The 26,611-nt window shown below is 43.9% G+C and overlaps 1 protein-coding gene across 1 annotated transcript; it reads left to right on the top strand.

Annotated features, from left to right (window-relative positions):
* The first annotated feature begins 286 nt into the window (after positions 1 to 286).
* slc5a9 (solute carrier family 5 member 9) lies at positions 287 to 24,346 on the top strand. Its single transcript, XM_007903667.2, has 14 exons — positions 287 to 446; positions 3,967 to 4,038; positions 4,749 to 4,853; positions 7,203 to 7,367; positions 8,684 to 8,789; positions 9,943 to 10,023; positions 13,154 to 13,359; positions 15,041 to 15,176; positions 16,735 to 16,842; positions 19,324 to 19,474; positions 20,690 to 20,858; positions 21,710 to 21,925; positions 23,118 to 23,256; positions 23,855 to 24,346. The coding sequence occupies exons 1-14, from the start codon at positions 342 to 344 to the stop codon at positions 24,061 to 24,063; spliced, it is 1,968 nt and encodes a 655-aa protein (XP_007901858.1). The 5' UTR covers positions 287 to 341; the 3' UTR covers positions 24,064 to 24,346.
* Positions 24,347 to 26,611: the final 2,265 nt, after the last annotated feature.

Raw genomic sequence — 26,611 nt, 5'->3', positions numbered from 1 at the left:
TGGTCAAAAGTATAAATCACTTGTTGTCAGTCCATCCCACAAAGGAATGTGTCCCAAACACTCCCATTCACAATGAACTCTGTGAGGAAATGCCAAAAAAAAATTTCTTTGAAATCCAAAGGCTACAGATTCAAAACAAGGGCTGAATAATTACAAGTACAGCTGAAATTTTTGCCCGGAAGTTTTTTAGTACAATAATGCAACAATAGACACAATTGGCAGCTAATTACAGCACCTCACATCCATGAGTTAATCATTAAATAAGATAAGCAACATACCTCAAAGTCCGGGCTGAAAGTGTTGGCACTTTACAAACATTCACCCACAGCCACAGACACAGAATGGATTCAACAGCCAGAGCTACGAGGAAGCTGTTTGCTTTGGAGATACCGGATATCATCGTGATCACAGTTTACTTTGTGTTTGTTATGGTAGTAGGGTTATGGGTAAGTTCAGCGGGCCTCAGCTCACTTTTATAGCATCATAGAATATTACAGCACAGAAGGAGCCTTTCGGCTTATTGTGCCTGTGCCAGTTCTGTGGAAGAGCTACACAATCAGTCCCACTCCCCCTCTCTTACCCCATAGCCCTGGAAATTTTTCCTTTTCAAATACCTATCTAATTCCCTTTTGAAAGTTGTTATTGAATCTGTTTCACTGACCCTTTCAGGCCATGCATTCCAGACTGTAACAACTCTCTGTGTGTAAAAAAATCTGTGTAGTCTCTCTAAATAACTCAAGTGCCTCATCTCTGGTACCATTCTGGTAAATCTCCTCTGCACCTTCTCCAAGGCTTTGATATCCTTCCTAGAGTGTGTAAAAGGTACAAAACCTTCTACATACTTTAGTTCACTTTTAATTGAAAATGGAGCCATACTCACTGATGTTTATTAATGCAGTTTTGTGTCATTTGTGCCAGTCAGCACAGAGATCCCACTTGCACTTTGAGGTATTTTCCCATGTGAAAGGCGCTGTATAAATTATGATTGTTAGTATGGAATACTTGTCACTGTTCTTTGTGGCCTGGATTCAGAGACGGTTGTAAATGTTCTAATTAATAACAAAATAGGTGGCAATTTTCAATAGGTGAAAAATGATGCAATTCTGAGTATTCTGAGCCAGCCTTTTGTTTGTTTGGTTTGGTTCACTCCTGTGCTGGAGAATAGCTTTTGGAGACTGCGGGTAAACCTGTTGAGGTGGAGCATGGTTTTCTACATTCAACAACAAAAATTTAGGCCCTTCACATAGGGTAGTGTCCCGGAGCGCCTAACAGTGGTGGAGTCTGACCCCGAGCCAGGACGAGAGGGAGGGGGGAGATGACCATAAGCACGATCAAAAAGGAAGGTCTTAGGTGGGATTTGAAGGTGGAGAAGGAGGGGGCAAGGCAGAGGGATTGATGGAGAGAGTTCCAGAGTTTTGGGGCGCAGTGGCTGGAAGCACGGAGGGGATGAAGGACAAACAGGAGGCCGCAGACAGCCGGAGGCAATGGGTGGTGGAGTGGAGGGATAAGCAAATTGGAGAGGTAAAGGGATTTGAAAATGAGTGGGAGCCAGTGGAGCCTGACAAGGGCTGGAGTGATGAGGGTACGCAGTTTTGTGCAAGTGAGTATCCGGGTGGCAGAGTTCTGAATTAATTCAATTTTGAGTATGGTGGAGCTGGGGAGACCAGCGAGGAGGGCGTTGGAATAGTACAGCCAGGAAGTGCGTGGACAAGGGTTTTGACCGTGTTGGTTGTGAGGTACAGGCTCAAAACTAAGGATTAGCTATCCACTTGCCATTTTGGGGATCTTAAAACGTACATTTTTCTTTCCTTGTTCCACCTTCAATTCTCTTCCCCCTTGTCCCAAAGATGCTGACTCTGCTGTGTAGATGGTGAGCGAGATTACCAGGCCAATCTGCGGTACCTCGCCTAACCCAGCCTCTGAGAGTCTGAGTCCGCACATTAAATATGGTCAGACTGTTTGATCATAGAATCATAGAATTATACAGTGCAGAAGGAGGCCATTCGGCCCATCGTGTCTGTGCCAGCTCTCTGAAAAGAGCTTCCAAATCAATCCCACTCCCCCGCTCTACCCCATAGCCCTGCAAACTTGTCCTCCCCAAATAATTATCTACTTCTCTCTTAAAAGTTGTTACTGAATCAGTTTCCACCAGCCTTTCAGGCAATGCATTCCAGATCCCAACAACTCATAAAGTTGTTCATAAAGACCATCACAATTGCGACTAAAACCTTTCCAGTAGGAATAGTGGTCAGTAGTGAGAACCTGACAGTTTTTCCCCCTTTCCTACACTGGGGGCAATTGAGGGGAGTATTGGCACCCTCACTGATACCCCACTGATAAACACGTTGATCAAACATTGCATGAAATTCAAACATTCTTAGTGATACAGAGACATTGAAACCCACTGCAAAGTTAATCGCAACTTGCACTCTTTTGCAGTGCATTTGGTGTCACACTAGAGGAAATGCCTGCCACCCCTGGCAGTCCACAGCAACAATGCTCCGCTGATGTGTAATTGACACTGCGATAATTTAATAGTAATGCTTTGTTTCAGTGTAAAGATGCGGGAGTTAAAAATTTACAGAAACTGACATTCCAGGTCTCAAGGGACCTTTAGGTATCTTAAAAGGTAATGATTTTTTTTATCAAGGCACTTAAATTTTCAACTAATAAGAATACCCACCCACCACCCCACCAGACACACACACACATATACCCTGCTTAGGAGTATCCAAACCAGCCAGAGTTCCATATATGTATGTGTGTATCGCCACTTACACCCACTTGTAGTAAATCTTTTAAAATGAAATAAAAGTGAGGCTCTGAGGAATTTTGTCTGCTTAAGCACTAATCAACGGGCTTTAATTTTCACAACAAAATATCAAGATCTGTTTGAAAGTGAGATTGCGTTTAGATTAAGTTTGATAGAAACGTTATGAGCAGCGCATAAATATGGACAGAATAATGGTGAGATTGCAAACTATTCCTGGTTTGTGATGGCCAAACCTTGATGTTCCAATGAGCTGCCAATGTCAAGCTTATTTAACACCAGCTGTAGCTGTAGCTTCGCTTGCAACCAAAGAATCCAATGTGGAATGTAGATTGTCACACAGATGGATATTTTATCTTTAGCTATACTCATCTGGGAGGACTCCTGTGGGAGGACCCCTTTTGTGAGGACTCAGTGGGAGGACCCCTTTTGGGAGGGCTCCTGTGGGAGGACCCCTTTTGTGAGGACTCAGTGTGAGGACCCCTTTTGGGAGGGCTCCTGTGGGAGGACATTGCGGTTTAAAAATGTTATTGTTGCCGTGGCTTAGCTTTGTCTGTGTTCTTTGTTTTGTTCCCTCCGCTTGGCTACGTGCAAGCTTTGTGACGCAGGATGCCAGGTTAGGGTTCGGACGCCACAGCGCCACGGTCAGCCGGCGTGGCCACCAGGTGTAACTGCAGGTGCAGGTGCTCTGTGTCGCACGATGCCGCAGCGCCACATTAACTCGGTGACCACCAGGTGTAACTGCAACAAAAAAGACAAAACTGAAAATAACTCATGAACAATAGGAGATACCTGAAAACAAAGATGCCCATGTCACTCCCAGTTGCAAACCTTTTCCAATGAGGTATTAATCATATCTCTACGTCAATTGGTTATTGAGATCCTTCTTGAAGCGCAGACAGACATTGTTGTTTTATTAGTATATATAAAAGATAATGAGAACAGAAGTCGCTGGGAACATGCAGCAGGTCAGGCAGCATCTATGGAGAGAGGAAATGATCAAAGGTCATTGATCTGAAACGTTAATTCACTTTCCTCTCTCCATAGATGCTGCCTGACCTGCTGTGTGTGCTCAGTGACTTTTGTTTTTATTTCAGATTTTGAGCATCTGCAGTATTTTGCCTCAAATTTATTTATAGCTTGTTTTGAGTGTACTTTGAGTAAGAGAAGATATATTTAATCTTTTTCTTCCTTAGTCCTCTGCACGAGCCAACCGTGGTACAGTGGGAGGCTATTTTCTTGCTGGAAGAGTCATGACCTGGTGGCCTGTAAGTCTACATCTTTGTTATCTGGGTGTTTTATTTGACTGATCAGCACATTAATCAAGCAATGTGGATGTTAAAAGATCTTGTGGTGCTATCTGCAAAGTGAAGGGAGTTTCTCCTGGTGTCTTGGCCAACAATCCCTCTAGAATAAAATTGAGCATTCAATTCAGGACTGTTTGTGAGACATTGCCAATAACAAAATGATGCAAACTAGTTGCAATAATGCAAATTGGTTGCAATGTTTGCCAATAAAATGCAAACCCGCTATAATTTACAGTATATACCATGATGTGCCCTTCCAATGTGAAAGGAGCTACACCAATTTTTTTTCATAAATATAAGAAAGATGAATAAATTGATATCATTTGCAAAAATCATCTTTTATTACCTGTTTAACATCAGATATAATAAAATAACTAAAACTTGCATTTCAAATGGAGTATCATCACATCTTCGAGATGTCTCAAAGCACTTCACAGGATATACTGTAAAGTGAATTGTCTGAATATTTTTTGTGGGCAAAATGTGACATCGGATGTCTGTAAAAGTAGAACCTTTGCTGTTCAATTTGCAAGATGTTCAGATCGTGAACAAACCCACATAGAAAAGTTTTTTATATATATAAAAAGATAATTTAACTTTTAGAAAAAGGTTTACGGGAAAAAATACAACTTGTCAACTGAGACTGTGTCTTTTATTCTGGCTATTCGCAGATCGGAGCGTCGCTGATGTCCAGTAACGTGGGCAGCGGGCTGTTTATTGGCCTGGCAGGGACAGGAGCAGCTGGAGGAATTGCTGTGGGAGGTTTCGAATGGAATGTGCGTTTGGCCACTAACAGGTTTAATCTAAAGAAAAGGCAAAATACTGTAGATCCTGGACATCTGAAATCGTAGAATTGTAGAATCATGGAATTATACAGCACAGAAAGAGGCCATTCGGCCCATCGTGTCTATGCTGCCTCTTTGAAAGAGCTGTCCAAATTAATCCCACTCCCCCGCTCTCTCCCGATAACCTTGCAAATTTGCCTTTTCCAAATTATTATCCATCCTCCCCAAATATCTATCCAATAAATAAAAGCAGATGTGGCTGGGAACACCCAGCAGGTCAGGCAGCATCTATGCAGAGAGGAAAGTGAGTTAACATTTCAGATCGATGACCAAAGATTGCTGAGAACACACAGCAAGACCAAAGGTCAAATACCTTAACCCAGTTCTCTGTGGCGGGCATTGTGTTATGGCAAGAGCGTTTATAGTGGGTATTCTTCAGAGATTCATTAAAAACTAGAGCTGCTGTAATATGGAGCAAGTTAGAGCACTTGCTTTGCAACCTGGGTTCGATTCCCAGCAGGGTGAAACCTTGGTCAAAAATTCCTTACTCCACACACCTAATAATAATCTCTCAAGAAAAAAAACAATAATAAATTGGTCACTTCAATCCCCGACTGTTCGTGGGACGCTGCTGTGTGCAATTGGCTGCCGCGTACCCAGTCAATTCACTTTACAGTCTATTCTGTGAAGCACTTTGAGACGTCTCAAAGACATGGAAAGGGCTATATCAAATGCAAGGATTATTATTGTTATTATTATTATAATAATATACACATAGTTTTGGCTGTCCTCTGATATTGCACCTCATCATTTTACACCTACCAGTGGAGTCACGACTTGCACATACACAGTGGCTTTCACATAGGATGACGCCTCGATGTCTTTGTCATGGACTTTCATGTCAGACAGATCACCACACAAACATTGAAACAATGAAATGAATACTAGGGAAAATTTGCAGGTAGTTTTATATTGGAGTATTTTACCAAACAAATGGAGAGATAAATCAGTTCCCCAGGAATGCTAGATTGCTGTGAGCTGTGAAGGGCGGCATGTGTGTAACCATTATGTAACAGCACAGATAGTAAAGGCCAGAGTGACAAAGGATGTTTCTGACTGCCAATATCTGCCTGAACTTTGTGTCACAGTTTGAGGGAAATAAAAGGAATTTGTGCAGGAGATAAGATTGTGAATTCCTACAGATGAGTCACTGACTTCAGGTGTGTGGGCGAAGCCAGGGTGTGAATTACCTTGTGCATCTTGTGTTTGTGGGAAGCACAGTGCTTTCCGTGTCTTTAATCACTTGGAAAAGCTACAAGGTGCAAAGTAAGTGGCCAACCCTTATCCGAGCATTCATCACTTCAAGGCTCGACTATGGAAACTCCCTCCTTGTCGGCCTCCCTAATTTTTCCCTCCACAAGCTGCAGATCATCCAGAACTCTGCAGCTCGGGTCCTCTCCCGCACCAGGCTCCGTGACCCCATTACCTCCACTTCTTGTCCTCACTTTTAAGGCCCTCTACGGCCTTGCCCCTCCTAACTCTCTGACCTGCTGATCCCCTATCAACCTGTCCGCTCCCTCCGCTCAGCAGGCTCTGGCCTGCTCCAATTTAGGAGTTCTGTAGCTCAGTGGTTAGAGCACTCGCCTTGCAAGCGAGACACCTGGGTTCGATTCCCGACAGGGCGAAACCTTGGGCAAGTTTCCTTACTCTACACACCTAATAATAAACCCTTCAAAATAAAACAATAATAAAATTGGTCATTTTCAATTCACGACTGTTTGTGGGGACATTGCTGTGCGCAATTGGCTGCCGCGTTCGTCCACAAATATACAGTCAATTCACTTTACATCATATTCTGTGAAGCGCTTTGAGACGTCGAGAAGACGTGAAAAGCGTTATTTCAAATGCAAGGATTATTATTATTATTCATTATTATGGTTCCCGCCTGAACCCCCCTACCATTGGTGGCCGGACTTTCAGCCTCTCTGCCCCCATCCTTTGAAACTCCTTCCCACAATCCCTTCCCCTTGCTCCCTCTCTTGCCTCCTTGAAGGTATGACTCAAGACCCTCCTTTTCAACCATGCCTTCAGCCACCCCCCCTCTGCCCTCCCTCATCCCAACCCTTCCCCCCCTCCACCACTCTTGGGTCCTGATCCCCGACTGTTCAGCACCTTGGGGTGTCCTCCAGTGTGAAAGGCACTTTACAAATGTGATTTTGTTGTTGTTGTTGTTGAATCATGAGTCACCTGCTTAACTCTCCTCTCCCCCTGCCCCTACCCCCCCATTTTAGTGAATATTTTGCCCCGCTGGTGAACCCATCTCTTTACTCATTGTTCCAGGCTACCTGGGCACTGCTGGCACTTGGCTGGATATTTGTGCCAGTCTACATTGCGGCAGGAGTGGTCACTATGCCCGAGTACTTGAAGAAACGGTTTGGAGGCCAGAGAATCAGAACCTACATGTCTGTGCTGTCCCTCATTCTCTACATCTTCACCAAGATATCGGTAAGAAGAGCCAAAGGAGGGGTGCAAAAATTATTTCTGTGTGATGCCCAAGAGTCAGCCTGACTCAATTGGTAGGAGTTAGTCCTACCTTCAAGTCACAGGATTACAGGTTCATGTTCCACACTAGGACTTGTGCACTCAAGCGCAGTACTTGAGGGAGTATTGCGATGATGAAGGTCAAGTCCAGTAGTTCAAGTGGACCTTAAAGATCCATGGGCACTTTGTTCTAGAGTAGAAGAAGTTCTTGGTCTTGGTCAATATGTCTCCCTCATCCACATTTCCTGCTCATTCATCTCCTTCACATAATGTCTACAGTACTAGTCATTGCATTTCAAAAACTCAATGTTTTGAGATACATTAACCTGACAATGGGTTGTACAAAGGTACAATTTATTTTTTAAAAAGTTGTCTCCTATAACACCGGAGCCACCTGGCAGGTGGTGCTACAGTTTGTCAGTGGCCAATTGTGAAGTCAGGAACAGCTGCTGAATGGAGCCGTGCCTCAATGTTCTGCAACATGCAAAAGTATTGTGTGGGACACTAGCGGTGAAAGCTCCCACACTGACTACTTCTACTGTCTCTGGATAACCTTCCTATACTACAAACTCCACCACCGACGTGCAGCGTTCAAACCCATGGAGTTCACAGAACTGGGGGAGTTCTGCTGTACCCATTGATCCAGTAAACATTCTCCAGTTCTTCCTCATGCCAGCACCAAGCAGCAGGGTCAGATTGCCCTACATGTGATTGATTTGCTGTTTTAAGTGCGGAGCAAGTCTAGAGTGAATAATCTCCACATAGAGTCCAGGCCTTTACAGCACAGGAGCAGTGATGGCTTGTTCTTTCTATGCAAAGTTCTCAATATAAATGGCAGGGTGTATGACTCATGAATAGTAGAACTTTGGCAATAGAGGGGTTGGGTTAATAATAATAATAATAATTCTTCCATTTGATATAGCGCTTTTCACTTCTTCTAGACGTCCCAAAGCGCTTCACAGTATATACTGTAAAGTGAATTGACTGTATATTTGTGGGCGAACGCGGCAGCCAATTGCACACAGCAATGTCCCACAAACAGTCGTGGATTGAAAATGACCAATTTATTATTGTTTTGTTTTTTTGGAGGGATTATTATTAGGCTCTGTGTGGAGTAAGGAAACTTGCCCAAGGTTTCGCCCTCTGCCTGGAATTGAACTCAGGTCTCTCACTTGCAAAGCGAGTGCTCTAACCACTGAGCTACAGGACTCCACATGTGTGATGATTGTGATGATTGTGATTATGAAGATGATGATGATGTAATGTATTCCTGTTTTCAGACTGATATTTTCTCGGGAGCACTTTTTATCCAGGTCTCACTGGGTTGGAACCTTTACCTGTCTACAGTAATCCTGCTGATCATCACGGCAATCTACACAATAGCTGGTAATTATTAGCACCACATGGCTCGGTGGTATCGGGCACAAGTGCATTCGTTCTGCCTATAACCACAATTGCCCACTCCAGCAAAAACTAAAATATCATCTTCGGTAATACTGTAGTTTATTTCTCCCCCCCAAAAGAGGAATTGACTTCCATTGCAAAAGCACTAAACACACTGAGTTAGTGAATACCTGAAAAACAATCAACGACAGGTATTGTATTCTGGGAAAATGGGAGGTAAATGGGCCTGAAAGGATTGTTCTTAAAGGGAGCTGGCGTAGATACGATGGGCTGAATGGCCTCCTTCTGTGCTGCAAGTTTCTATGGTTATATGGCCTGGTGCTCCCATCTTCATTACCTTGTGCAAGGCAGGGTTGCTGTGGTTTTTTTTTGGCAATAGAGGCTCCTGACGTAACCCATCTGAGGGAACTCTGCTGAGCAGCGTAAACAGTATGGGAGCAGGGTTCTCATGGGGAGTTGTGACACAGCTGCAGCTACTGGCAATACTGGGGTATCTTAATGGACTCCCCCTTTACAAACCATTGCCTGTTGGAGCCTGATAGCAAAAATAATAATCCTTGCATCTGATATAACCCTTGATCACTTCTTTGAGACGTCTCAAAACACTGGATACCCGGTAAAGTGAATCGATTGTATATTTTGTACAACAGCAACAACAAAATTACATTTGTATAACACCAAAAGTGACACTACAATTGGCAATTCCCATTTGTGGTTCACCCAGCAAGCGTGCACCCTGTGAACACCTGAGACTATCACTGAGGACCCTCGCTTCCGTTTCATTCCACATCCAGGACCTGCTCAGCTAATTCCCAGCTCCCAAACGCTGTATCTCAGCCCTGTGTCCTGGCTATTCCCGTATATGACTGCCATCCGTGCAGGCGTACGCCTTGCGGTGTCCTGGTAACATTCCAACCTCGAGGGCGTTAGAACAAGTTCAAATAAAATCCAGGACACATTTAATTTCAGGTACAAGGCACTGCCAGGCTCTGAAAGATTTATTTTCACCCTGAATTCAAGCTAAAAGCTACAGTGCACAGGGCGAGTGAACGTTTCATCAGATTTATTAGTCTTCAGATAATTGCTTTTGAAAGTTTGTAAATTACTATTTGTTTCTGGCTTTGGCCAATGACAGGGGGCTTGACTGCAGTGATTTACACGGATGCCCTTCAGACGGTGATTATGGTGGCCGGAGCGTTTGTCCTCATGGTCATTGGTAGGTGTTCCACTGTGAACGAAGGCAGAGACGGCACCGATACACAGCAACAAAAGCTTCTGACAAGGCGCAGTGTTATGGAGATAAATGAATTCATAACTAAAGAGCACGTTCCGCTAGCTGACCCCCGGGTCTTCATGATTATCACTTGCCTTACATTGCGATTGCTCGTACCTGAACATTAACAGAGGCTCATTAGCTGCAGGCTGGGAAAGCAGAACACAAGCACTTGCACTTACTCAGCACCTTTCCTGTAAGGTAATGGCTCAAAGCACATTACAGGGATGATGTGGGAAGAGGGGGCTGAGTGTTGGGGGGCAGAGGAACCTGGGTGTTAACCCAAAGCTTGGTTGGTTTTAGCACAGTTAAAAAGCAGGGAGAGGGGCCACACAGGTGAAGGGATTTTGGGGAGATGGTTTCAGGCGCGGAACCATAAGATTGGTTCAGAGAAGCAATTTGTCCCACAAACCTGAAGTGAATTACCAGCTTTATATCTGCTGGGGGGGGAATGTTGTTGGCCAGGTCACGGGGAGAAAGTGCCTTCTCCTTTCACATAGACCGTGAGATCTTCAATGTCCAACTGTACAGACAGACAGGTATCTTGGTTTAGCATCTTGTGTGAAGGAGGGCACCTCCAAGAATCCAGCACTCCCCCCACACTGCTTTGGGGGGTCAGCCTAAACAATCAGTTCACAATCCCATCATGGGGCTTGAACCCACAACCTTTGGTCTGAGAGGCGATAGTGCGACCAACTGAGCCAGGCTGACCCACAGCATTTGATTGCTTTAAATTTCTGCTGATTTGGGGTTTGTAAATTTTGTGCAAATACAAGTTATTTTGTTAAATTTGTAGCAGCTTAAACCCCTGGCCCTTAAGGAGCAATGTGAGTATTCAAAAATGATGACAGCATCACAAAGTCAGGGGAGAGAGCGATGTGTTACCCTGAGGTTGTCACCACGACACTGCAATTGATTGAGTCGATGGTGTGGAAAATGTATGTAAATCTGTGAAATATAATCGAAGAAAGAATGTATAAATTCTCAATCGATAATGGTTTTTGCTGATTTAAATACGTCAGTTCCCCCAAGTGCTACATGTCAATATTTCCCCAGGCCTTGGGTTAAATAAAGTTGCTGCAAATTTACCAAAATAGCTTGTACCAACACAACACTCATGGAGTCCTGTAGCTCAGTGGTTAGAGAGAGAGACCTGGGTTTGATTCCCAGATAGGGCGAAACATTACTCCACATGCCTCTGATTATCTTGCAGTGAGTAGGAATCCGCTTGTTAGTCGATTGGGTAATCGCTTTTCCAGGGGTAATAATTCCTTCAAAAAAAGAAACAAATAAATAACTTGGAAACTCAATCCACACCTGTTTGTGGGATACTGCTGTGCACAATTGGCTGACACATTTCGCTCACAAAATAGACAATCAATTCACTTTACCGTATACTCTGTGAAGCTTTTTGATTTGCCTCAAAGACGTGATAAGGCGCTATTATCAAATGCAAGTTTTTTTCAACACCTCCCCAAACCAGAAATCAGCAGAAAATGAGCAGTTTTGTATTGTCCCTGTTCAGTGCATTATGCATCTGTCCTCTCAATGGCAAACTGTGCATTTTTATAATAATAAGAATAATAATCCTTGCATTTGATATAGCCCCTTTGAGACATCATTGCGACATCTCAAAACACTTCACAGAGTATATAGTAGTGAATTGACTGTATATTTTATGGGCAAACAAAATATTTGAGCTGGTTAAACTCCCAGCAGTTACCCCAAGGCACATTCTGAGGTCCCCAAGCCTTGGCTCTCACCAACTTACGCCTACCGCTCTCGGCTATTAGGTAAGTAGGGTACATCCCTCGAGTATCCCATGATTCCTTAAGTGCATCCCTCCAGCTAACCCCAAAAAAAAATTTCTTACGTTTTTTAATAAGTTTATAGCAGCACCATGTTGCAGTTAGGCTCAAAGCCCATATTAATAAAGTCACAAAAACCTGATGAGCTTCAGGGCAGGTGTGTTTGATAGGTTTTGGCGAAAGCAATCTAAACATTGATAAAATAAATGGTGTGGAAAATGTATGTTAATTTGTGAAAAGAGAATCATTCAGACTCGGGAGAGCGGGTCCGAGCTGCCATTCCACCATGTTTTCACAATTTTCTGAGTCAGCATCCTTGTGTGAAGCGAAGGGGTGTTGAAGGGGTGCTTGCTGTCCTAGTGGGGAAAGGCAACTCTCTCTATCCAAGCTCATGCCTTAACGTTAGCCACTTGAATGAGGTGCCAGTCTGGCTCAGTTGGTAGCACTCTCACCTCTGAGTGAGAAGGTTCTGGGTTCAAACCCACGTCAGGACTTTGAACTCACATAGACCAGGCTAACACTCCAATACCCAGAGCTGCATTGCCGCCCCATGGATGAGACTTTAAACCAAGGACGTACTGTGCCTGTTAATGATGCCGTGGCACTGTGTAAATAGAGAAGGGAGTTTCTCCCGCTGTTCTGGGCCAACAATCCCCCAGATTACCAAAATGCAAAATACTGCAGATCCTGGAAATCTGAACCAAAGCAGAAGTCTGTTCTCACGAAGGGTCGTGGACCCAAAACGTTGACTCACTTTCTTTTCTCCATTGATGCTGCCTGACCTGCTGAGTGTTCCCAGCCACTTCTGTGTTTTTTAATCTCGCAAATAACACTGGACATTCACTTCATGGCTGTTTGTGGATCGTTGCTGAGTGCAAATTAACTGCCACATTTTTGTCCACAATTATTACTTGTTATCAAAAGGGAAAAAAGGAGTTGATGTCTTCAGTAAAGGAAGAGAGGAGCAAGAAAGGCTGTGTGGGAAAATGTGTTTGTTTTTTAAATTGCCTCTCTCCAATCCTCTTGGATCCACCTAAAGTAACTGAGAGAAAAGGAAGCAGGAAAGGTTCCCATTCAGGAGAGGTAATGCCTTTCATATGAAACATGTTGTGAACTGAACATTGTGCCTTTCATGTGAAACATATAGGAACTGAAAGCAACAGCCTTTCACTGTCATTAATAATGAGAATCCTGACATTCAACATTCCGCCTTTCACACCAGAGGATGTCTCAAAGCGTTTCACAGTATTTCTCTTTGATCGCAGGTTTCATCCAGGTTGGCTGGTACAAGGGTCTGGAGGAGAAGTACTTCCAGGCCATCGCCAACGTCACCGTGGCCAACACATCGTGTCACATCCCGCGTGCAGATGCCTTCCACATGTTCCGCCACCCAGTGACGGGCGACATTCCCTGGCCAGGCCTGGTGTTTGGCCTCTCGGTGCTGGCCACGTGGTGCTGGTGCACTGATCAGGTAAACCACCAACACCAGGACAGTTCCTGTCACTTGTGGCCAATCGTCAGCACGTGACTCACCCTCCCACAAACCATTGATATCTCCCATTGATCAACTGACCGCATTGGGGGAGGTTTTCAACAATGTGATGATTAATGCATCACAAACAGAACTTTTTCATACACGCACAAACACACCACAAGACATTGTCAAGACGGAGGTAGATAAATATTTGTTAGGTCCTATGGAGTCCTGTAGCTCAGTGGTTAGAGCACTCACTTTGCAAGTGAGAGACCTGAGTTCAATTCCAGGCAGATGGCGAAACCTCGGGCAAGTTTCCTTATTCCACACACCTGATAATAATCCCTCCAAAACCAAAAACAATAATAAATTGGTCATTTTCAATCTACGTCTGTTTGTGGGACATTGCTGTGCGCAATTGGCTGCCGCGTTCGCCCACAAATATACAGTCAATTCACTTTACAGTATATTCTGTGAAGCGCTTTGAGACGTCCTCCCGACGTGAAAAGCGCTATATCAAATGCAAGGATTATTATTATTATTATAGGTCAGGGTGTTAAGGGATACAGGGTAAGGGCGGGTAATTGTACTTGAAGTTCAGATCAGCCATGATCTTATAGAATCGCGGAACAGGTTAGAGTGGCTGAATGGCCTCCTCCTGTTTCTATGTTTCTGTGCTTCAAGCAATGTGGACTGACTGTGATATGCATGGAACCGATTGTATATTTTTCAATAAAAAAAATCTGAGCCTGAGAGCGGAAAGCAATTTTACCTTCAAAAAGGAGACATTACACCATTTGGAAGGAAAACAACTATTATCTGTTTTTCAATCGTGGGAAATGGGAACATGGAGTATGTACTTTAATAATCCCTGCATTGTTTTTCCTGTCCTGAGAAAATGTTATGATTTGGCATTGCCACCTCATTCTTAAACCCTGTTACCCCAGTGACTGCCAGTGTTACCCCAGTGACTGCCAATGTTACCCCAGTGACTGCCAATGTTACCCCAGTGACTGCCAGTGTTACCCCAGTGACTGCCAGTGTTACCCCAGTGACTGCCAGTGTTACCCCAGTGACTGCCAATGTTACCCCAGTGACTGCCAATGTTACCCCAGTGACTGCCAGTGTTACCCCAGTGACTGCCAATGTTACCCCAGTGACTGCCAGTGTTACCCCAGTGACTGCCAATGTTACCCCAGTGACTGCCAGTGTTACCCCAGTGACTGCCAATGTTACCCCAGTGACTGCCAGTGTTACCCCAGTGACTGCCAATGTTACCCCAGTGACTGCCAGTGTTACCCCCAGTGACTGCCAATGTTACCCCAGTGACTGCCAGTGTTACTGCCAATGTTACCCCAGTGACTGCCAGTGTTACCCCCGTGACTGCCAATGTTACCCCCGTGACTGCCAGTGTTACCCCAGTGACTGCCAATGTTACCCCAGTGACTGCCAGTGTTACCCCCGTGACTGCCAATGTTACCCCAGTGACTGCCAGTGTTACCCCCGTGACTGCCAGCGTTGTTGGAAATTTAGCTTTTTCCATTATCTGCAAACTTAGATCCGAAAAAAAAATGATGCTGCACTTTTTGTTGCTTTGGTTCAGTGCAATGCTTCACATGGTCACAGAAACTCTTTAACCCATCTCAAGACTTTCCTCTTTGATTGTGCTTCTGAACAGGTGATTGTGCAAAGGTCACTTTCAGCTAAGAATCTGTCTCATGCCAAGGGCGGCTCCGTGCTGGGAGGCTATCTGAAGATGCTGCCAATGTTCTTCATTGTGATGCCAGGCATGATCAGCCGGGCGCTGTATCCAGGTGGGTGCACAACGGATGTCAATATTTTTTGAGTGGATCAGTTTTAATAACATTAATATATAGCGTCCCATTAGTCTTCAAGACGTCCCAAAATGCTTCACAGGATATACTGTAACGTGTAGTGACTGTATGTTTTGTGGGCGAAACACGGTAGCCAATTGTGCACAGCAACGTCCACAAACAGTCGTGGATTGAGTGACCAAACTATTTATTTCTTTATTTTGAAGGGATTATTACCCCCCGGAAAGCGATCCGCCAATCGACTACCAAGGGGGTTCCTATTCACTGCTAGGCAAACAGGCATTTTACCTCAAAAATGCTTGTCAGACAGTTTTGCATACTGCAACGTCCCATAAACAGCCATGAAGCGAATCACCCTTTTACTCAGTTTATTCAGAGGACGATCACTTAGCTTCACCCAGGTTAGGGCAGGATCCTGTGTTGAGACCAGAAACACTACCGATCCCATTGAGGCCAGGTTGAGAGTGACGTGTCTCAACTCAGACTGATTGCCAATGTAGCCTGGCATCCTGTTTGCCTTGTTTATTGCTGCCTCACACTGTTTAGACAGGGTGAGCGATGAGTCAATTAACACCCCTAGGTCTTGTTCAGCTTCCTCCTTGACAAGTTCGAGCCCATCCACACAAGCAGCAAAACAGCAAGAAAAGGATATTTTTACATAGTTATGGGATTGTTGCCCAAGTACTGCGATGTGAATTGCAAAAGTGCAGAAATCTCTGCAAGTGCACTGCAATATCAGTAACTATAGGGTTCAGACAAGCACATTATTTTGTCTCTTTTAAATAAATCAATAATAATCCTTACATTTGGTATTGCGCCTTATCATGCTATTTCAAAGCACTTCACAGGATATACAGCTACTACAACTTTGTAGGGAAATGCTGCAGCTAACTTACTCACAGCAGTGTCCCGCAAATAACCATGAAATGAATGATTGATTTCATGTCTGAGTCAAAGCTAAAAACAGAGGTTGCTGGGGACACGCAGCAGGTCAGGCAGCATCTATGGAGAGAGGAAAGTGAGTTAACGTTTTGGGTCAATGATCTTTAGTCAGGCTGAGTGCTCCCAGCATCCTTAATCATCGACCTGAAACGTTGTGTTTATTGACAAAAGTCAGAGCATTAGCTCCTTTCACTTTGCAATTTCAATGAGATATTAAACCGAGGTCTGGTCTGTGCCTGTTTGGGGAGTGGGGCGGGGAGGGGCGTTTAAAGACCCCACAACAATATCGATAAAGGAAATAGGAGTTTCTCCTGGTGTGGTAGCCAACAGTTCCCCAGATCAAACCAGTCATTCATTTCATGGCTATTTGCAGGATACTGCTGTGAGCAAGTTGGCTGCCGCATTTGCCTACCACATCGTATTCACAGTACTTTCCTGTGAAGTGCTTTGAGATAGCATGATAAGGCGCTGCACCAAATGTAAGGATTATTATTGATTTATAAGAGTTAAAGAATGTGCTTGTCTGAACCCGTAATTACTGATATTCTCTCTGTCTCTGTTCTTCACTGGGTCTTATTATAAATGTCCTTTCCAGATGAGATTGGCTGTGTGGACCCTGATGTGTGCGAGGCGGTGTGTGGAGCCAGAGTAGGATGTTCCAACATTGCGTACCCCAAACTGGTAGTGGAGCTGATGCCTGTGGGTAAGATTGTGCACTGCTTCTGAATTTGATCAATTTGCACTGACAATAAGCCTACGATAGACACACAATCACACACAATCACAAGAGACCCCAGCATCCTCTCTTCACACAATGCTTCCTGGCCTCAGTACAGATTTCAGTGAAGAGCTCGTTCATTTGACGATAAATCTGATTTGTGCCAAAGCAGGTTTTAGCTGGTTAACCTCCAAAACGCTCCCCCCAACACAGACTCCAACCTTTGGCTCTCGGTAATCTGTGCCTATCACTCTCAGGATTTAGGTAAGCAGCGTGTGTTCCATTCCAAACATAGCTACATTTCCGTGTGGAAGTAGCAAACACACATACGTGCACCTCTCTGTCTGGTTTGGATGCTCTTAACCATGATGATGAGTTTCCAAGTGCATCAGGAATCCCGGCTGACCAAAATAAAAGCAAAGAGTAAGTTACAGTTGATCATATTTTTCTTCGTAGTGGGATTGCTTACCTGAGCTAATCTAGACCAAGGTGCCATTTACACAGTAACACAGTAATTGTGGGATATTTTGTTGTGCACAATTGGGCTGTCGTGTTCGTCTACAAATACACAGTCACTCTACTTCACAGTAAATCATGTGAAGCGCTTTCAGATGTCCTCCTGATGTGAAAGGCGCAGTATCCAAATGTAAGGATTATTATTTAACACAGTAACATTACTGCACAACAGTATCTCTGAGGGAGACATTCCATAATATGGCCAGGTTCATCTTAGGTTCTCCACCATGCAATGGAGTTAAGCTCTGTCTGGCCAATCAAGTGGCGCTTATTACAAGCTCTCCGAGACACTATCCTACATGAAATGCAAGTAGTAGTTGTTGTTCTTGGCAAGTGCTCTGAACAGGTATGTTAATGCAGGAAGCATTCTAGTGCTAGCCTGAAATTTTCCTTTGACCTTGAATAAGTTTCTTCAACATAATTATGTGACTCTTTGCCTACACGCCCCCTCCTCTCCCTCCCCTGGTATTTTTTTGGCATTCAGCTTGTTAAACTGTTTCACTGACGTCCTGGGGTAAAAACTAATGAATTCCACAGGATGTCAGTCTTCCAATGTAGTTTTGATAGTCTACTAGGTGGCATAACAGCGGGCTGCACCCGGAGACAGCTGTAATAAAGCCAGATGTCTTGTGATATTGACCTTGGCGGTTGCTGGGAGCACAGCGAGGCAAGATACTGATTTCCCAGTGCTTTAATGTTCGCTCAAAGAAACCCACAGCTCGGAAATCCACACTTAACTTCACACCTGAACCTGTGTGCGTGCGCAAGAGAGAGAAGCAGAGATCCAGGTAATAATGACTGTCTGGGAGAAGCAATCACGGACAGGGGTAGATGACACATTGAAGATTCCTCCCCCCACATGTAGGCTTTTTTAAACTAAAGTAATAATAATAATCCTTGCATTTGATGCATTTGAGACATCTCAAAGCCCTTCACAGAATAAGTATTGCTGTTTTGTGCTGGAACTGCCCTTGTGTCTGGGATGTATCTGCAGATATAACAGATCCTGTGCCTCAGTGACTGTAGCCAGATTACTGTGCAGTTAATGAAACAAAAAGCTAATTATTTTGTAAAGCTGCTATGGAGCTTTCAGCTGGAGATAATCTGGTAAATCTGAAAGTACAGTGCAAGGGATCAGTGGCTCAATAACCCAATCTGCTCCGCTCACTCTCACAATTTATTCCTTTCAACTTTTCCCCCTCTTTCCCACTTTGTTTTATTTCATTGTTATATTTTATTGGTTTGTAGTGCTCTCGCCATTGAGGCAGAAGACTGGATTCTAGGACTTTGAGCTCACATAGTCGAGGCTGGCACCACACTACTGTGGTGATGTGTAAGGGTGGGGGGCTTCATTGTGCAGTTCTTTCAGATATACTTTCAATCAGGCTCCCTACCCTGTCTGTGCCGGCCGGGTGGACATTAAAGATACCATGGAAAGAGAAGGGAGTTTCACCGGTATCCTGGCTGACAATCCCCCTAAATAAAATCAGTCACTCACTTCATGGCTGTGTGTGGGACATTGCTTGCTGTGTGCAAATTGGCTGCTGTGTTCATGAGCATTCTTCGTGTGTGACTCTAGACAGGTCGGCCAGCTGTTTGACTGTGGGTCAAGGGACATGATAGACAAGCCAGATCTTGTCCTTAACCAATGTCCATGCGTTTGTGGGGGGAGGGAAGCCTTGGCTCATTCTGCCTTTCTTAGCCTTACCTCTACACCAGCTGAGATCAGCTAACAGCACAAGCTGGGTTTGGAACGTCCAAGGTTCAGTAATGTAACAAGCCATTTGCCCCTGAACCACTGGGCCCTGTGGGAGCTGGAATTGAGTTACTAAAGGGCGCTCACCTGATACATCCACTGTAGACCTCACGTTCTCTGTTCTCTGTTCATTGACCTTATTTCTTTTGGGGGCTATGAACTGTGTTTTTTCATGTGTTTGTTCATCTGAGCAGGACTGAGGGGGCTGATGATTGCGGTGATGATGGCAGCTCTAATGAGTTCACTCACCTCCATCTTTAATAGCAGCAGCACTCTCTTCACGCTGGATATCTGGCAGCACATCCGCAGAGAGGCTTCCGAGCAGGAGCTGATGATTGTTGGCAGGTACCGTCACATTTCATTAAGACATTAACGAAAAGAGAAGAGGGAATGCAGGAGAACGGGATGGTTTCCTTTTTAAGGGAGAGGGTGATTGGCGTGTGGGACAGAGCGTCAGCTGAGGTGATGGAGCAAGAAACTGCTGAAGATTTCAAATAGGGACCAGACAAATTCTTGTCAATTTAAAGGGATTAAAAGGCTTTTAGAGACAGACACACACAGAGGAAAGATTGTGGGGAAAATGGATGAGAAGCAAATGGCTGTGGAGCAAACACTTCACTTATTACTTTGCTACAGTCAATCTCAACTCAGCCACTCTGGCAAGCTTCACAATATGAAAGGAGCAATGAGATAATGAACAGAATTGACCAGTTAGATAGTGGTCCACTGTTTCCGTTGGCAGAGGGATCCATTACAACAACGACAACAACAGATATAATAAATAATAATAATCCTTTTATTTGTAATGCTTGTAATGTCTTTGAGATGTCTCAAAGCGCTTCACAGAATATACTGTAAAGTGAATTGACTGTGAATTGACACAATTAACTGTGAAGTGAATTGTGGGTGAAGCACGGCAACCAATTGCACACACAGCGTCCCACAAACAGTCGTGGATTGAGTGACCAATTTTTTTTTGAAGGAATTATTACCAGCAGAAAAGCGATCCGCCAATTGACTAACAACCGGGTTACTACTTACTGCTAGGTTAACAGAGGCGTGTGGAATAAGGAAACTTGCCCAACATTTTGCCCTGCCAGGAATCGAGGCGAATGCTCTGAGCTACAGGACTCAAAATTGCATTTATATAGTGCCTTTCGAGTCAGGAGGACATCCAATGAGGAGGCATGGCCTTAAAAATATTATAATAATCGTTGCATTTGATATAGCGTCTTATCACAGAATATCGTCTCAAAGCACTTCACAGAATATACTGTGTATTTTGTGGGCGAAAATCAAAATCAAGAGATTTGGAAATAAAGTTCAGGAAGCATTTCTTCACTCAGACTATTGTTATAATATAAAACGCCATCAAAATGGGCGCTGGTTTGCCAAGCCCACAGCTGCCAAAATATACTACCAAGAGAATTGGTTTTAATGAATTGTGTTTTGATGGTGTTGGTCAGTGGAAAAGAACCTGTGCTCACTGTTAATTCTCCGTTAAGTCTTCACGATGTGGATAATTTGGGCCATTTATTTCACGGCGTGTGTTGTTGGCAGGGTATTCATCCTGTTCCTAGTCGGCATCAGTATAGTGTGGATTCCCATCATCCAGACGGCTAACAGTGGCCAACTCTTTGACTACATTCAATCCATCACCAGTTACTTGGCGCCACCCATCACAGCACTCTTTGTCATGGCAGTGTTCTGGAAAAGAGTCAATGAGCCGGTAAGACCAGCTACAATGAGAGCTGTTCTGATTACAGTATGTATGCGGGATGTGTGCTGGGGAGGTGGGAGGAGGGGCAGGGAGCGACTGAAGCAAATCATTTATGGGTGATGGCTTTTAAACTGTTCATTTGCAGTAAGTTTCCGTGTTGCATGAACAGTCCAGAAAATGATGCACTTCAAAGGCCGCTGATCCGTTCAATAAGAAATTGTTGGAGTTGGCAAAGACCAGGGCTGAATAAAGTCGATGTCTGTCGTCCCCCACCCCACCCATCATACCCAATACATCCCACCCATCCCACCCACCACACCCCACCCACCCCACCCACCACTCACTCACCCCACCCACCACACCCCACCCATCCCACCAACTCACTCCACCACACCCACGCCACCCACCACACCCCACCACACCCACCACCACACCACACCCACTACACCCCACGCACCACACCCACTCACCACACTCCACACATTCACACACACATACATACTCACACATACACGTGTCTTTTCTCTCAAGCTTTATTGAAATTGATCGTAAGCAGGAATTCCAGCTCAGGGTTGCCGAGGTGACTTGTGGCCGGCCTGTGCAGAGCCCAGCAACTCAGCTCAAGATCAGACTCGGGCGGCTCATATAGCTTTATTGACCGTCGCGGGAGAACGAGTAAAATGCATTATTAGTGACAGGAAGAAGAGTTCACTTCAACTGAGACACTTGTAAAATAAAATTGAGATTTTTATGAAATAAAATTTCACGTCCTCCCGCCGTGAAAGGCACTATACAAATGTAATCTTGTTGTTGTGGTTGGTTTGGACGAGATATTGAAGTTGTGTGTTTCAATGGCTCAGGGTGCGTTCTGGGGTCTGATGGTGGGTCTGGCTGTGGGACTGGTGCGAATGGTCATGGAGTTTGTGTATGGATCTCCGTCGTGCGGTGAGGAAGATAATAGACCGGCTGTGCTCAAGAACATGCACTATCTCTACTTCGCTTTGATCCTGTTCGGGGTCAGTGGGATGGTGATTGCTGCTGTCAGCCTGCTGACTCCAGCCATCGACGAGGACAATGTAAGTGACAGACACAGAGATTCTCCCCAACTGGGATCTAGTTAGTAGTTTGGATGGGGAGCAATGTTTGGCTAACTGTGTCTAAACACATACATTGTACGTAGAGGAAATTACAGATGTTACTACCTATAGAGTTATCAGACTTGACTTTTAAAGTTTTAAATTCACTTTACAGTATATCCTGTGAAGCCCTTTGATATGCCTCCATGATATGCTATATCAAATGCAAGGATTATTATCATTATTATTGATAATCACAAAATTAAGGTTACCTGTTTATACATCAGTTGGCTTAACCCATAAACTAAACCCTTTGGTACCATTCACCACAAAGCACACAGTCTACAGTAAATCCTATAAAACACTTAGAGCCATTCTCCTGACATGAAAAGTGCTGTATCATATGTAAGAATTATTATTATTTATCAGCTAACTCACTGCAGATCAGGTACATTTGAAAACCAGATACATTTATAGAAATTTGACTCTTCAGTTAGTTGTTTAAAGTTGATATATCCAAAAAAACTTTTTCAACAGGTTTTAAAAAATGTCAAACTCTTTTTAAAAGAAGTGAAGCAGTGGTGGGATTTTATTTCACACGATTCCTGAGGCTTCAGAGTGTTTCATTTATTTCATATGTCAAGTCGTGGAGCTGAGCTGGTACCCTGGCTCCGTGACTCACTGTTCTCTGTTGGAGGCTGATGTGTTTTTTTTATCAATTCGCTGCTTCATCCCTGTCATAAACACCAATTTCAGCCGTGAAAAGATTCCAGCCTTGTTTAGTATCTCTTATTTTCGCCCACCAAATATACGGTTAATTCACTTTAGGGTATGTTCTGTGAAGGGGCGTCTCAAAGACATGATAAGGCGCTGTTTCAAATGCCAGGATTATTATTTTATGCCTGCATGAATTATCAACACACGTCATTCTCCCTGTCACCTGACCTAAACGGGTCACATTTTACTCTTGGATATTTCACACATAATTAAATTTCCAGTGACACAGGGATCCACAGGGAGCCATCAATCAACTTGCGGATTGACATTCCGGCAGGTTGACAGGGAATGATGGAATTTCCTTACTGGACAGCAGACCCCAATGGAGTAAAAAGCTGTGGATTAAAGGGTTTGTTTAGAGCCATGTTGTTCAGAGAGCGAATATGACTGTCCTTTTTAACCTTGTTAATCACAGCTGATTCGATTGACTTGGTGGAGCCGACACAGTGAAGCTCCCAGCCTTGAGCCGGACAATCCTAAGAACCTGCCTGAACCTGCCTGGAGCGATGCGGAACTCGCTTCAGTTACACACACTGAAGGGCCACAAGGAACAGGTAGAATCCAGTGATGTTTTTGCCACAAAATATACAGTCAATTGACTTTACAGTATATCCTGTGAAGTGCGTTCAGACGTCTCAAAGATATGATAAGGCATTGTATCAAATGAAAAGATTATTATTATATGTTTCACTTCGCACAATATTTAGCAATGGGGAGGGAGAAGAAGGAAATCTGAAGGTTTCAGATAGCCAAGCCGATTTGCATTTTACATTTACATTTTACATTTAAAAGATACATACTTGAAGAAAAATATTACAGGGTATAGAGCAGAGAATGGGAATGACAGTGGAGAAGGCGGGGGATTGGCAGTAGCACCAACACAGACACAGCCAGTGGCCTCCTCCTCTGCTGTGCAGTTTCAATGATTCTGTCATTCTGAACAGATTAAAAGAAACATTTTAGCAGTAGACATGATAGGACCCTAGATCTATGAATTTATTTAGACTCTGTTTTAATAACAGTTTCAGTATAAGTTTTACACCTATTCTGTGTGGCATTCCGTACTTGAAATGTACAACTGTTGTTTTGGGCCAAGTGGCTCATAGGGCCATGGCTCCATGTTTAACCTGCTTGTGCGGCTTGTGTTTTAAGGGTTGGTGTTTCCCTGGTGGAAGAAAACCTGCTACTGGTTCTGTGGCCTGAACACACAGCCTAAACCAGAGCTAACAGAGGAGGAGGAGGCAGCCCTGCAGAGAAAACTCACCTGCATCCAGGAGAAACCCTTGTGGAGAAACGTGTGCAACATTAATGCTTTCATTCTATTGACCATTAACATCTTCTTCTGGGGATATTTTGGATAAAGGAACATAGTGAAGTTATTGTACAACAATTTAGTTTGTATCTACCAACAGCAACTTACAGTTTTACAGCAGCAATAACGTGCAATAACGCTTCATATTATTGGTAAAATGTGTGTGATTTTACGAAGCTACACATTGAAAGTGTTTTTGTTTTTTCAGTCAGTTGTCATTGAGGCCGAAGTCTGGTGTAGTGTCATTGCCATTTACAGGGGGAATGCCAGGCAAGGAGTTTGGTTCCCACTGACTTGCTTCTATTTTATCATTATTAATAAATATTAATAAATCATTTATAATAACAAATACATTTGTAGGAATAATAAATCATTGCACTTGATATGGCATCTTTCATATCAGAATGACTCCTCAAAGCGTTTCCCGATAAACAGACCAACCTTGAAAGACCTTGTAAAGAGTAACAGCGGTGTGTTTTACAGGCTGATGCAGCCTATTACAATCCCACAGTTTCTGTCCCCAAATTAGGGTTTAGATTTGTGACCTCTGTGCAATAATTGTCCCCAGAGGGAGAGAGGCAAATCTGGGATGCAATTCCAGGTCGGCTGAGACAACAAGGGGGAAGGAAAACCAGAGGCAAAAGCACTGATAGAACCCATGGACACAGACAGGATACTCACTCTCCATCATTGTCTGAGAATAAAGAAATATTTAATTCCACTCCCTCCCCCACCCCTCCCAAAAAGGGAATTTATTCAGAATAGTTAACACTCCCATGTAACATTTCAACTATATATAGAGCCTTGGTCAGACCCCACCTGGAGACTTGTTGTTTTGGGTACTGCACCTCAGGGAGCATATATTGGCTCTGGAGGGGGTGCAGTACAGACTCAACAGAATGATACCAGGGCTTAAAGGGTTAAATTATGAGGCGTAAACTTGGTCTGTATTCCCTTGAGTTCAGGGGGTTGAGGGATGATCTGATTGAGGTGTTTAAAGTAATAAAGGGATTTGATAGGGTAGCTACAGAGAAACTATTTCCCCTGGTGGGGAATCCAGAACAAGGGGCATCATCTTAAAATTAGAGCCGGGCCAATTAGGAGTGAAATCAGAGGCAGCAGGTCAGGCAACATCTTTGGAGAGACGAAAGTGAGGGTTAGGGTTAGGGTGAGATACGTTTCATCGAGTTAAAAGTCATCGACCTGAAACGTTAGGTCACTTTCCCCTCTCCATAGATGTTGCCTAACCTGTTGCATGTTTCCAGCCACTTCTGTTCATATCTCAGATTTGCAGCATCTGCAATATTTTGCTTTTTTTTTATGTGAAATCACCTTGTGGGTTATGGGTTCAGGCCTCATTTCAGGACTTTGATCTCACAATCCAGTGCCGCGGGGAAGTGCTACACCCCAACATGGCAGTGCCATCCTTGTGGATCAGACGTCAAACAAAGGTCCTATTAGGCTGTTCATTTGCACAACACCTTTCATGTCAGGAGGACATCCCAAGGCGTTGGACAGTCAGACCAGCTATTGGTTGGGATCAGCAGGTGTGGATGGTGGGGAGAGTAACCAAAGGCACGATTGAAGAGGAGGGTCTTGAGACACGTCTTGAAGAAGACAAGGGAGGGGAGAGGTGGAGAGACTGTGGGATAGAGTTCCAGAGGGTGGGGGTAGGGAGGCTGAAGGCCCAACCCCGGTGGTTCAGGTGTTCAGATGCATTCTGTATCTGAAAAGAGAAGGGAGTTTCTTGCATTGACTTAGCCATTATTCCATCAAATAAAATAATATATATATAATTAACTTAATGGCAGTTTTTTGGATGTTGCAGTGTGCAAATTGGCTGCCGTGTTTGTCTACAAAGTGCATCCTTTACAGAAAATCCTGCGAAGCTCTTGAGATGTTTTGATGAGGTAAGGGGCTATATCAAATCAGAGTATTATTATAGTACATTGCAATGGCATTTGTCTCAAGAACTTTATCGCAGTTCCTTCCCACCCCAATCCAGCAAATAACACAATGTGATGGTGACAATCTTTGACTTTAACCCCGTAGGACTTTAAAGTGTTTCATCAGAAAATGTTTTTTCTTATATAAGGTCCAGAGAATTGCCTTTGTATTTTATGATTTCTGAGATATTGCCCAGGGTTTCATAAGACCTTTTCTATACAGAATGTGAGGTGCAGATCTTGCTCTATTCTCTGTCTGAATGCAACTTATCAAGTTTAACACAAACAACAACTTGTATTTATATAGCACCATCGCCTCACACATACAGTATTCCTTCTGCCCACATAACCTGATAAATATCTCAACACCAGCAAACAAACAACTGTTTGTGGGACGCTGCTGTGCGCAATTGGCGTTTCACCCACAAAATACATAGACAATTTACTTTACAGTATGTTCTGTGAAGCTCTTTGAGACGTATCAATGACGTGATAAGGCTCTATATCAAATGCAACGATTATTATTAGTCACGCAGGATGGTGTCTCACAGCGCTGAGTTCAAAACAAATTGTATGTGGGTTGTATAGGGCTGGGGGGGCTGGAGGGGGTGGTGTATAAATCAACTGGAAAGTAAAACATTATTTTTATTG

This window comes from Callorhinchus milii, unplaced genomic scaffold, assembly GCF_018977255.1.
Source record: "Callorhinchus milii isolate IMCB2004 unplaced genomic scaffold, IMCB_Cmil_1.0 Scaffold5, whole genome shotgun sequence".
Lineage (NCBI taxonomy): Eukaryota > Metazoa > Chordata > Chondrichthyes > Chimaeriformes > Callorhinchidae > Callorhinchus > Callorhinchus milii.
The sequence above is the reverse complement of the archived record's forward strand: the minus strand, read 5'-3'. Positions and strand labels throughout refer to the sequence as shown.

What these genes read in the sequence shown, in the direction of transcription:
- slc5a9 (XM_007903667.2), top strand. Translation starts at nt 342, where the DNA reads ATGGATTCAACAGCCAGAGCTACGAGGAAGCTGTTTGCTTTGGAGATA. An exon ending in GAGTCATGACCTGGTGGCCT is followed by an intron (nt 4,039 to 4,748) that starts GTAAGTCTACAT and finishes GGCTATTCGCAG; the next exon opens with ATCGGAGCGTCGCTGATGTC. An exon ending in AGTGGAGCTGATGCCTGTGG is followed by an intron (nt 16,843 to 19,323) that starts GTAAGATTGTGC and finishes TCATCTGAGCAG; the next exon opens with GACTGAGGGGGCTGATGATT.